Below are 13,210 nucleotides of genomic sequence, written 5' to 3'. Positions count from 1 at the left end.
GCTGCTGGGGGTAGGGGACCAGCTCAGGGCTGGGGCTCGGCTCAGCACTGTGATCTTTGACAGCAGTTTCTGCAAAATCCATTATTCCCTGGGCAGCCTTTGTATTTATTTATTTACTTGGTTTCTTTTCTTTTTTTCACTTTACTTTATTATTTGCACATGTGGCTTTATCTGGAAAAAATTGCATGCCATTTATGCATGCCTACAGTAGCATATGTTTTATATATTGGGTTTATAGGGATGGTACTGATTCCTGAATTAATTTGAACAGCAAATTGTTGTTGTATCTGCACACAGTATGTCTTTTCTTTTTTTAACATGTATTATATGACACACATCTGGTGGTGTTTTAATTGTGTTATTGTGGTGCCTCACAGTCCTAGTAATGAGTTTGAAGCCTGGCTGTACTAAGCACAGCTTTTTCACATGGGACTCTTGGAGGAGTTCAGTGAATTGTTGAGCAAGAATGTGGGTGCTTTTGTCTCTGCCTTTAACCACGGGCAAGGACCCCCTGGGGTTTGAAGGCTGCCATTCCAGAATTTCCTTCCCTGTTGGTCAGCAGCAAGGGGACAGCTCCTGTGCCCAGCTCTAGGTGAGGAGGGACCTGCAGTGGGACCTGCATCACACCTGGAGAGCTGCTGCCAGTTTTTGCTTCTTCTGATGGTGGTTTGGTTGATCTCTGTGGTCCCCATAAGAAGGATTTGGAGCAATTCAGGACAGCTGTCCAAGTTTGCCCCCCGGGTTGGACTGTGCTGTGTCAGTTCAGCAGAGCTGTGCCTTGCTGTGGTGCTGGGGAGGCTTTGCACAATCACTGCTGTCAATGTATCCAGGAGAAAGTGGCCTCCCTTCCCTTGCTGAGGGGTTGGATTAGTTCCCTTTGGTTGTAGCACAGGAAGGTCACATGGAGATGCTTGTCCACTGCCACCTCCCAGCTCTTCCCAACCAGCTCTGTGTGGCAGCACAGTCTCTCTCCTGCAGGAGCTGCAGGTGACCACCTTCATCCCTCATAGTCACAGCTCTGCTTTGGGATATGTTTTTCCTGTTGGGGTGTGTTTTCCAAAGAATCCAAACTGCTGCCTAAAACTGCCTTCCCCTCCTCTTCCTTATTTATTCTAAATAGGTGTTATTGGCATATATGAATTTTATCTGCAGCGGCTTTGATAATATTTCTTTCAGATATTGATGGGACTATTCAATAACTGCAAACCTTCCTTAAATCCTCATACCTTCTGTAGCAAACATTAATGGTTATTTATTGACACTACTTTTTGAGAACTCAGCTGATATGTTCCCAACTTAAAACACACTTTATTGATATTTATATAGCGCTAATTTTTATCAGAATGTCTTGCAGTATTGAGTGCATGAAGAAGCCTAAATCTGTCATATTTTTCCAGTTTCCTTTTCAACCAGACTTACCAAAGAAATGAAACCAGGAGTATTCAAGAAGATTAGTTTTCCAGAAAACCTTGCTGAAATAGTTCAATTCAGTCACTTTAATCAAGTTCTGGGTTTTTTTTCCTTCTCCTGCTCAAGCCTGGTGTCACAGCAATGTGCCTATAGCTGCCCAGCCAGCTCTAGTGGCTCCTTTGAAATATGTCTCCAATACTTGTCTCTTTTCTGTTTTCTCACTGGCTGTTCCAAGATGGGTTGAAACATCTGTGTGACGTTTCCTATCCTATCATTTGTGCAGCACGCTGGACTTTGTTTCTAGCAAGTGTTGTCTGATATCTTCCTTTAGCTATCAGAAGACTGAGTCTGTTTTCTTCTCAAGGTTGAAGCAGAACTGCATTGAGTGCTTTGCCTGTCTGACATAATTAGTAATGTGTTTACCTTGCTTTTTGGGATCTTCTTTTACTAAAATCATTTTTGATGGTTATCATCACCTTTTGTATTCAAATCAAAGCCCTTGATTTTGGTGAGTAGTGTTACCAGAAGAGAAATACTGTGATATACAGAGATATTCTTCTTGGCTGAATTTCCTAATATATTTTGAAACATCTCCTGCAGCTTTGGACAATTTAATATGTATATTAAATCTGCTTTTGCTTTGAACATCACAGCTGTTGATATTAGCCTTTAATAGACGGTATCTGTATGCATAGATGGCAGCAGTGTTAAAGCTGTCAGTTCTGATTGCCTCCTACATGGTGTTTAAAAGCATTGTGTAAGCTCAGCCTAATTTAGTCCATTGGCTCCAGCTGAAAGCAGCTCTCTCCTTGCTGAGGGGTTGCTCAGTCAATCATACCTCCATCCTGCTTCCCTTGCAGGGATCCCTTCACTATGGTCCCCTGCACTGGTGTTGGTGACACTTGATGTGTCTGTTCTGAGCTCATTCTGATGATCTGTTCTGAGCTGATCTTCAGTGTATCCATTTCTTTCCCATCGCCAAAAAATGTGCCAAATCAACTTCCCATTTGATGCATATTGGATGGCATTTTATAAATGAGAACCACGGGTTCCAGTCATCTTTATGTGAAACTTGAAGTTACAGATCTTATTTGTAAGAGGCTCAGAGGCTTTCAGCTCTCTCATGGAGTATTTATTGGATGCTACTCCTTGATACCTGTCACCTCAGCATGGTCTTCACCACAGGCTGCAGGGAACCTCTGCTCCAGCACCTGGAGCACCTTCTTCTTCTCCTCCTCCTTCACTGACCTTGATGTCTGCAGGGCTGTTTCTCTCACATATTCTCACCCCTCTCCAGCTGCAATTGTTGCTGGGCAGCAGCTTTTTCCCTTTCTTAACCAAGTTATTCCAGAGGTGCTGCCACCATCATGGATGGGATCGGCTTTGGCCGGCAGCGGATCCATCTGGGAGCCAGCTGGCATTGGCTCCATTGGATACAGGGGGAGCTTCTGGCAGCTTCTCACAGAAGCCACCCTGCTACCAAAACCTTGCCACGCAAGCCCAGTACCTCCCCCCGTGTTGCCTTGCCTGCCTCTCCAGCCAGCCCCGAGGGCTCGGAGGTGCCGTCTGCCTGCCCTGTTGTGGAAGGCAGGTTTTAGTTAAATTGGCTGGGAATGCTCTTTCCCCTTCAGCAGTCCCAGTCTCACTCCTGCACACACGTTCTCGCTGCAGCCCAGGCAAGGCTGCGCTGACACAGTTTATCACTGACGTATGTCAAACCCAGATTTCCCCAGCTGTCTGCTGCCATCTGCCAAGTGCGGCTGGGGGCATGCAGAGTGCAGTTTGCTATGCAGGCCTGATGGCAGCTGTAAAATCGAGCAGTTTTGCCTGCTTAAGCACCAGCTTTTTTCCAAAATAAGCATTAGCTCTCGCGTCTCGGCGAGGCTCCTGATCCCGGGAGCGCGGGCCGTGTGGGGAACAGTGCCGGCTCTGCTCCTCAGCCGGGGCCACCTGCCAGCCCAGGAGCTGTGAAAAATCATTGCAGTGGTTCCAGGGCTGCAGAAAAGCCAGCCCTGCTGCTCCATACAGCCCCTCAGCTCCATACAGCCCCGCGGTGCTGGGCACTGGGGGGAAAGGCTTCCCCAGGCCCCGAGGGCACTGGCCGGCCCTTTGGACTACGCCTCTCAACATCTGTGAGATCAAACTCTGTGAGATCAAACTCCCTCGTTAGAAATGGCACCAGACCTGCAGAAGTGTCTCTTTGTGAGCTGAAGCTGAGCTCAGTGCAGGATGTTGCCCTGGCTAATCACAGCACCATCCAGCAGTCCTTCCAAAAACTGCAAAGGTAGCTGCCCGTACCAAAGGAGTTTGGGGTTCGTTTGGTCTCAGAAATGGGAGGTGACCCTCATGTTTAGTTGCAAGCTTTAAGATGTGAAGTTAGGTTGTTAGTGAATAGTCAGTGTTGCTCCAGTAGCTGAGAAACTATCAATAGCTTTTAAATATTTTGATTCTTCACTGATGATACTTTTTATTACAGTGAGTTGTTGTACTTGCCTTGCTGTAGCGTCTGACTTGGATGGTCTGAGCACAGAAATCCTTTGCTACTATTAATTCAAGCTCTCTGCATCCCAGGGAGAGGTCAAAATTAACCACTGTGTTACAGACTGCTTGCCTGGCATACTGAAGTAATTTAGGCAGAGGAAACTGGTAAGCCGGGGTTGGACACCAGAAGTCTGCATAGCAGGTAAATGTATAAACAGCAACCTTGGAGACATCATGGAACTTTCTGAGTGAATGCTAAAAAAAATTAGTTTTCCCTCAGTATCATAACACTGCTGCTGTTTTCTTCTTCATCACAGTGAGTAAAAACGGACACGTCATATTTAAAATGAGTTATGGCCAAGATAGCCCATCACAGCCTCCACAAGAGCACCACCCAATTAGAAAAACTACTCTAATCCAACCTGATGCTACTGTCATTTTTTAAAATGAGTCCTACTTCAATCATAAAATACTTGGACCATAGCATTGCTTTCTACGCCATATGTCCTTATTTAGAGGGGGAAAAAATGATTGCACCCTTAATTCAATGGAAACGTTTCCCTCTGAGCCTGAGCTCAATAAAATGTATCAAAAAAAATTGTGGAAAAGGGCAAGCAAAGAAAATCAAATTGCAGCGTGTGAAACGATTTAAGGAGGGACCTGGGGAATACATAATCTCCAAACTGCCAAGTTAGAGCAAGTATAAAATATACAAACAAGCCTGATATTTTTCCCAGTTGATCTCATTATGAGGTATGCTTGGGATAGATAAATTTTGTTAGAATGCATTAAGGCTGGATTTTCAAGGAAACAAATCAGAAGTAATGTGTTTAGCTGATTCCACCTTGTTTTGATACATGGGTCTTTTCAGGTTTAAAGAAGTACATTTTTAAAGCCAAATGGTTTGTTTTGCTTCAAGCATTAAAACCAGAGGCAACTGGGTGACTTTTTTTCCCCCCTTCTGGAAAACAGACGTTTATAATTTCGGCGTGGTCTTTAATCATTGGGGTAGAGCTCTGTGCAGTATGTTTGACTGCCACTTATTGTTGCCTGCTTAAAGTACACTGAACTAGTCTTGAATGCAATCCCTTAACAGACTGTTTCGTCCACAAATAGTACTTTTTCCAAGTCTCCAATATATTTTAATTAAATTGTCCATTTGTATTTATTAAGGCAGTTCACTGGCTCGTGCTGCAGAAAGTTGCTACCACTGATAGTCTATCAGAGAAACATGAGCTTATCTGGGAGTTGATAATAAAATGCAAGCATATGTTAGCAAAAAAAAAGTCTTCACAAAATACTGTTGAAGCATAATTTTCTTGTTTGCTGGGAAGGAGACAGGCCATACAATTAGCTTTGATAAGTTTTTGGAATGGTTGCCCTTAACAACTCCTGTAGCCATGTGAAATCGTGGTCTGTGTTGGAAGGAAATGTTACCCGCAGAAAATTTTTTCTTCCTTAGGTTGACCCTGTAGAAAACAGTTGGAAAAGGGTCCTTTGGCAGAGCAGATGATAAAGTCATTACATGCTGATGAGATGTAAAGTGGTGTTCAGCAGCATTAGTTTAGATAGATGAGCATGATAAGGTTGATTCATCCCTGTCGCTGGTGATCTGAAAGCTTGGACCTAAACTCTGAGACTTGGATGCCTCTCAGCTGTGCCCACTTATCTCCAAGTGGCTTCTGCCAAAATAGATTTGCCGTGAAGTCAGTAAAATCCTAAATCCAGAGGTTGTGTTTGGTCTGTCCTTTCTCTCAAGACAAATGAAAATTGATCTTCAAAAGCTTTGAAAAGGAATTACAGTTCTTTCTCAGAAGTTAACGTGTTCCTGAGAGGGGACAGCTTGGCTCAGTGCTGCGTGGAGCTCTGTGCCCCATCTGATCTGGAAGGGCTGCTTTCTTTTCATGGTACCATTCCTGGCTCCAAAGTGTAGCAGAAAGCAGGTGGGTGCCATTCATGCCGGTGCCTGTCCACTGGCAGAGGTGAGAGGATTTGTGGATTAATAGACCCATCTGAGCTACCAGAACAGGCATCTCGGAGATGAATATTTCAATTATGTCTCTCCCTGAGGCTGCTGCTTTCTGTCTTTCCTTCAGAACAGCACAGAGGGAGGTTGCTGGGAATTTCTTTTCCCACCCTGTGTGTGTGCAAGACCCGCTTTGTATAAAACAGACACAAACCCAAGCCCAACAGCAAGGGGTTTAAAATGAGACCGCTGCGACTTTAAGAGCGAGGGGAAAAAAAACAACAAACCAACCCTGTTAAGGAAGGAAAATAAAAATCCCACAGCCTGTTGTAGCAGCTGTAGCTTCAGATCGTGTGGAAAATGAAGGCAGATGATTCAATTTGGCCTGTGCCCCGAGTACATTTCCAAATGCTTCTGTGTGTGCGCAAGATAATGAACAAATATATTGAGATGGCACAAGATCAGTCCGAGTTTGCCGCCGCGCAAGGCGTGGAGCTCCCAGTAGGAGCGCGCGAGCTGTGCTGGGTTAATGGGGGTGAGGGTCGGGGAGCCCAGCACCTTTCAGAACAACTTAAGAAAAGAATTTGTCTCCTCTTGCCCCGGGCTCCCCGTGGCACTCAAATGGAGCTTGTGATAAATCGAAGTGTATTTATTAATAATGAGCAGGGGCGGCGTGCCCGTGATGGGAAAATAGGTGCGGCAAATAAAAAACGTGCCTTCCTCTGACATGGGAAGAGCTTAAGTGAATGGAGAGCAGGCTGATCTATTATGATTAAAAAGCAGGGGCTGAGAGCCAGCGTAGAGGTAATGAAAAAGCCCTTTTAGGGGGAAGCAAGACCCGTTCTGCCCATTCACATATTCCCTCCACCCCTGCTCCACGGGCAAAAATAGGGAGGGGGAAGTTGGATGGGAGAGATGGAAAGGCAGCAGCATTCCAGGATAGCAGAACTGGACTTTAATGAGAGCTGGAGTTATTACCAGGATGAGTTATGATATTTAATCATGCTACATGATGTCCAACAGCGCAAGGTTCATAATTCTTGGCTCTGAACGTGGCTTGGGACTGTCCATGAGCACCTGCAGCATTCAGATTGATCCTGGCCTTACAAACCCTCTGTGCCTTGCCCCCAGTCCTTCCCCACCGAGCCAGGCCTGTCTGCACTGCTGGCCCGCTCCCACGGAGCTGGAAACTCTCTTCCACTGTCTCAAACAAAGATCTGTCATTCCTGGTAAAAGCTGGATTGTAGCTGTTGCAGGGAGCCAGGATTGCCTGCTGCCAGCTTTCTTCTGCAGTGTGTGGTGGGTCAGGGGTGTTATTTATCTTGTGGGAGACTGCGTTGGTCTGGTTTTTAAGCAGCCTTGGGTTTAATTAATGCTTTTGGAGAATTCCCTTAACTTCAGTGATGAAACAGACTCTGCTTGAGTAAAACTTCAGCACCTATTCAATGTTTCAATGCATATATATGGACATTAATGTCTTGTTGCCTTAGTGTTTGGATGAGGACAGGATTTGGCCTTTGGAAGAGATAAATTACCAGTAATTGTCTCCTTGTGCCTTTTTTATTTTGTTCCAGTTTAGCTTTCCTGAGGTGACTCAGAAGTCAGCCTGGATTTACAAACAGATCCCCTCCCACCTCCAGCCCTCAAGAGACAAGTGTAAGGAGCACCTTTCCAAGCCCCTCTTTGCTGAGCTTTGGGCATTGGGAGTATTTTGAGACACTGTCCAAGTTGGGAAGGCAGCTTCTCCCAGGTGGCCCTGCCCTTCCCAAGCCTGTGTTTCCATAGGATATTTGCCTCCTCTGCCTGAGGTGTTTAACCCTGGGGGTGGGTGTTGCAGTAATGCCTGTGTCTCTGTCTCTGTAAGTGTGTGCTAGGAGAGGATTATGTTTTGTGTATGAACTTGGGGAGTTGGTTGTGCTGAGGCAGCTGTGACATCCCTGGGCTGGGAGCAGGGCTGGGAACCCACCTCTCCCCTGGCCCACAGAGCCACTGCAGTCTCTGAAACAGTAATGACCCTTTCCAAGGGAGAGGAATACTAGTTTTTGTAGTAAAACTCAATCAGGGAACGTGGTCAGGAGGAATTTCTGGAACTCAAGCAAGAACACCCAGAGAAAATCACTAGAAATCAAGCAGCAGAGTCAGTGGCAGCTTTGGGAAAGAAGCTTTTGTCCAGTTTGCTCATACCCAGGTCTGCTGAGAGTGCCCCTGAAACCAATGCATCCATTTAGCAGAACAACTCGTCCTCCTCGTTGGGTCCTGCATGCGGCTCATTAGGGTAATTACTGATGAATTAAGGCAGCTTGGCTGAGCGCTGGGGCCGCGGGTGTGCGGGCTCCCCTGCTGGCAGGCAGCAGGTGTAAATGAACAAGATCTGTCAAAAAGGCTGATGACCCTCTTAATTCACAGCAGCAAACTGGGGACAGAGGTAGTGCAGCAAGTTTAATAATTGATATTTACTTGGAAAGGTTAATGGCAGCAGTGATGCTTCTAATTTGCTTGCCCGTGCAAGACCTTGTCAGGTCAAATTGTCTCAATTTGTTACTGTGGGTGTAGGTGTAGTTTTCCTTTAATGAAATTTGGAGAAAAGAAACAGGTGGTGTTTGGAGCTGACTGTAACTCAAGAAAAACAGCAAAAGGTTCGAGTCTGGTAACAGGTTGGGTGAGTCTTTGCTAACTTTAAACAGCTGGCAGTTTAGTCCTTTTGAATTAATTCTGGTGACCATTTGCACTCGGGAAGGTGGAAGGATTTGGTGTAATTTATTTTTCCTTTAATTTGCAACCGTCTAGGAGTTGTTTAGGTCAGAAATGTAATAATCTTGACAAGCTTTGATGTGTTCCTAGGTGGGAGGGTTAAGGTTATGGATCAGAAATCAGAAAGCCGCAGAATTCAACAGGATTTCTGCACTGTATTAGGGAAATTGTAATTCTGTTCTGTAATGGTTAAGTGGTTCCTGTTTGAGGCAGAAACTAAGCACCTGCTGTCTGGAAGCATTGAGATTGGCAGGTCAGATCCTTTACAGCCAAGGGTTTCAGAAGAGCTGCCTGATAGCTGGGAACCAGTGGAGTTGGGTTTTGATGATGTGTAGGAAGACCCAGATGACAGAAGAAAGCTGGTGTGCCAGTGTTTTTGAAAGGCTGTAATTAAGGGGATATTACCACTTGTCTTATTGGCTTGGCGTCAATCCTAGGCAAGATAATGGGATAGCTGAAGTAATAATTGGTTAATAAAGACCTAAAAAAGAATAAAGTAAGTGAATGACAATAATTTTATACTTAGGGAAAAAAAAAATCTCACCAAATTTCCTTAATTATATGTGGAATTAAAAATGTGATTGATGTAGCCTAGTTAGATTTCTGTGTTTGATGTTGTTGACCTGTTTATTAAGGAAACAGACAGCACGGACTGAACACGATGCATTTCGAGTGGGTTGTTTCCTGCAGAGAAATGTGTGGTGCTGGTGGTTGCAAATGCAAACTCACTGCTGGCTGGAAACACTTCCAGCAGCTCGCAGGAGGGTTCAGCTCTCATTGCTGTGCTCTTGGAACGTTTTGATGTAGGAGCAAAGATGAAATACTGGTCTTGATAAAAGTTTGCAGCTGGGCAGCATATTGGAAAGGTGGCTTACGGTGAGCGAGACAGGGCACTGTGCTGGGAGTGGTGGTTGTGCGATGGGGTGACCATGAGCAAATGTTTACTTCTAGGGCTTTGATGTATCTGAGTCTAAAAGTCTTATCCTGTGGAGGAAAGTGAATTGGTGAGGTGTAAAGTGGCAGAAAGGCATGCAGAGTAAGGACTTCAATCAGCAATTTACTGTTGCTTGGACATGAGCACAATACTTTCCCTGTCTTCTGCTGCCCAAGCCTGTACAGGGCTTGGTACTCTGCATGAGTGAAGTTCATTCTCCATATAGTGCCCTGAACACTGTATTGAAATATGAAGAGGCTGTGGGGCACTTGGCTGGCAGTGCTGTCGAACATCCATGGCAGTGCAGGGATCAGTGTGCTCCCGGGGCTCAGGTTGCAGTGCCCGTGCTGTGGCAGTGTGCCCAGCCAGCCTGGTGCCTTGTGCCACAGGGGCAGGGCTGGGGGGGTTATATCAGCACCACGAGCAAGCCCTGCTGGCCACTGACACCGCCAGGAAATGGGACAGAAAGAAACAAAGGGATTTTATTACCATTAAACATACCAATTTGTACAAGCCGACATTTTAAATAGTGTAATTTAAATGGAACCAAACTGATATGAATAGAACCTATTAATAAATTAAACACTTCTTTCCACCCAATATTTCACAAGGGAATTAGCAGAATAATTTGTTAGTAAATGAGCCCAGGAATGAAGCTGTGAATGACATCTATCCTACCCCTCTCCTCCCCCTGTAACACTCTTTGCAGATGTAAGCAGGGAGGTTGCTGTGATTTCAAACATTGCCTCTCTCACTTAAATCCAAAAACGAGCTCAACTTCAGGTGAAGGAAGTAGGATGATGTAGCAGTTAGAGAACAAGCCTTGGCTGTAAGAGTTAATCCTGCATTAGTTCAAATTCCTTGTGGTATCCCAAGCAAGTTGTTTCAGGCCGGTGTCTCTCGCTGGCCGCTGTGCCAGTCCCAACCTCCAGCGCAGTCACTGGGGTGGCCCCAGGGCACATCTGTGGGCTGGGAAGCAGTGACCTGGCTGTGGGGTCAGCAGTGACCTGGCTGTGGGGTCAACAGTGGCCCAGCACCAACAGGCACCAGTGAAACCCCAGTGTCACAACCACGGTGTGCTGGGAGCAGAGGGACGGGGTTTGTCCGTCTGCTCCCCTCTCACCTCAGCCCAAGGACTTTGGCACAGCCTTGCCCGCCTCCAGGAGTGCCAAAAGCACCACTTCCCTCACGTGTTAGTGGAAAGGAATATGGACACACGTGGTCAAGCACAACTGCAGAGAAGCTCCATGCATTCACAGGCGACCTCTCCTCTGTGCCGTGGGCGTAGGAGTGAAACTTTGACTAAACTGCTGTCGGCAACCTCGGGAACAGGTGGCAGAGCAGTGCTTGAAAATCTCCTTTTTCCCCCTCCTTCTTCTCCCTCTAGATGAAGGTCCCTACAAGCAGAAGTGGCAGAAATAGCGAGGAAGACAGCATCAGGGAGGCCACAAGCTCTCAGCGGAGCAGCTCAAGGGACCGTCTCAGTGATGTAAGTACCATTCAGGAGAAAGCATCGCTTCATTGCAGCAATTCCCGCTGCTGACATGGCTTTTCATAAATCTTGCTGAACAAATGTTGGCATCCAGAGGTCACTGTGTAATAACTTTTTTTTATGTCATGATTGAGTGTTACGGCATAAGTGGTTGAGCTGCCTTGCAAACACTATAATCATGGTGCAAATAATATGATAAGCGAAAGATCAGAGATGGGAAAACAAAATGGAATTGTTATTCCTCGGGGAAGAGTGGCTTGATGTTTTGTTTTGTTTTCCTAAAGAAGTTGTGTTAAAAGGCTTTTTGCAGTATCTTTGGGTTTAGCTGCTGCACGTAATCACATAGTTTGGGTGCAAAGTCAGTTCATCTAATTTTATGCTTCCTGCCTCTGAGATATGAGAGGTTTTTTGGGGGAAAGCTGTCTTTCTCTCAGGAAATTCGATGGTATGTTGAGTGAAATGTTATGATAAAACAAAAGCAAACGGTGCCCTAGTGTGTAAACACACAAATGGGCTTTTGAGTCACCAAGAAATCAATGGCAGTGCTGGGATAATTTTATATGAAGGCTTTTTGTGTTAGCAATTAGCATTTCGCCTTCATTAAAACATGATTTTTTACTAATTAGGACCTTTCCCGTTAGGAGAGATTTAAATGAAGAACAATAATCAAACGCTGGCACGAGCATGTCTGAAATATTAAATTTGCCATTTCAATGGCAAGCCACAGAAATCCCAGAGCGAGTGGTTTTCATGTTGAGTTCTATTAATGTAAAATATGCTTCATAACTAAAACCTGTCACAGAAAACGGCTCACACCAGCTAAATTCAATTGGACAGTTAATTTAGCTTTAAAATTGAAAACACTACCTCCGCTTCAGGATGCAAAGGGGAGAGGGGGAAAGCCTTTGATAAGTGTAATGTATTTGCTATTAAGGCTTTCAGAGCCCATTCTACGGGAGGAAAAGGGAGAAAAAGGGGAAAAAATGGCTCCCACAAATGTGTTTAAAAGCTGAAAGTATTTATTAAAAATGTCAGCAGAAAAGTGCTTTTGGCAGATTAAAGCGGGATTCGGCTTGACAGCTCTGACAGGGAAATGTGATGGGGGAAAATTCTCTCTACATGTTTGGAGTGTGAATGGGGCGCTGTAAACAGCCGACGCGGTGGGAGGAAGAGAAAAATAACATGTCCTGTGATCTGCTTCCAGGACGGGGAACCCACGCGCCGCGGCGGGGGCACGGCAGCCTGGGGGGGGCCCCGGGGACAAACCCCCCCTGCCTGCGGGGCGTCTCTGGCCAGGCTGTCAGTCCACAATGATCGTAATGTTATATCTGCATACAGTGGTGTGATTCTCTCCTTCCCTCCCCGGGGCCGCTCCCGGTGGGGGTGTGAGCAGGGACTCCTGGCAGCGTGGCTGTGCTGTGACCCAGTGGGTGTGTGAGCAGGGGCTCCTGGCAGCGTGGCTGTGCTGTGACCCAGTGGGTGTGTGAGCAGGGGCTCCTGGCAGCGTGGCTGTGCTGTGACGTGGGGCCACAGGGAAGGAATGACACGTTCCCACGTGGCGATTAGCACAGGTCAAAGCGTTAAGTGGTCTTGGAGACTTCCCTTGTTGAGCCGACGCACTCCCAGGTTTTTTTCTCCTCCTTTCCCTTTGCCCCCCCAGAGTTGCAGGCTGAGCCTGTAGGAATTGACTCTGAGGGCCTAATTCCTGCAAAATCTTCAAAGCCTGTTCAGCAGCCAGTGCAGTTCAGGGGGGAATAGGCCCTCTGTTCTTTTTTAGTCAACGGGGACAGTTGGGCAGTGCCTGGAGGCCGGAGCACACTTCAGGGCTTCACTGAAGCTGCTCTCGTGACCTGGTGACCCATTGCAAATGAGGATTTTTCAAATTAGTAATTAAACAGTTTGAAAAGTGAGGTTCATGAATCACAGAATGCTTTTCGTTCATTATTCGATGAGTGCAATTTAGCTTTAATTACGTATAAAGCTGCCTTGCGTACTGGTACATGTTCTGTAGCCTATTTAGCGACTGTCTGAAAGCCTTAGAAAGTCCCACGGGTGCAATCAGATGGTTTTCCCCATTTCTGTGCAAAGGGATAAGGCAGCAGACTTGTTGTCTTGTAGAGAGGGAGCAGGGAAAGGCAGAGAAGATGATGATGTTGTCCTGAGTGCTGATTCCTGC

At 46.1% G+C, this 13,210-nt stretch overlaps 1 protein-coding gene across 19 annotated transcripts in view; it reads left to right on the top strand.

Annotated features, from left to right (window-relative positions):
• The window catches only part of FBRSL1 (fibrosin like 1), a 508,705-nt gene that overhangs the window by 212,454 nt on the left and 283,041 nt on the right, over positions 1 to 13,210 (top strand). For 17 of the 19 annotated variants that reach the window (XM_027652110.1, XM_027652119.1, XM_027652114.1 and 14 more), the window contains one exon: positions 10,930 to 11,031. The exons of the other annotated variants lie outside the window; for them this stretch is intronic. In XM_027652110.1, the coding sequence (XP_027507911.1) occupies positions 10,930 to 11,031 (102 nt within the window). The remainder of the gene's footprint in view (positions 1 to 10,929; positions 11,032 to 13,210) is intronic. 19 annotated transcript variants of the gene reach the window in all.

The sequence above is a fragment of the Corapipo altera genome, unplaced genomic scaffold, assembly GCF_003945725.1.
Source record: "Corapipo altera isolate COAL_440 unplaced genomic scaffold, ASM394572v1 67, whole genome shotgun sequence".
Lineage (NCBI taxonomy): Eukaryota > Metazoa > Chordata > Aves > Passeriformes > Pipridae > Corapipo > Corapipo altera.
The sequence above is the reverse complement of the archived record's forward strand: the minus strand, read 5'-3'. Positions and strand labels throughout refer to the sequence as shown.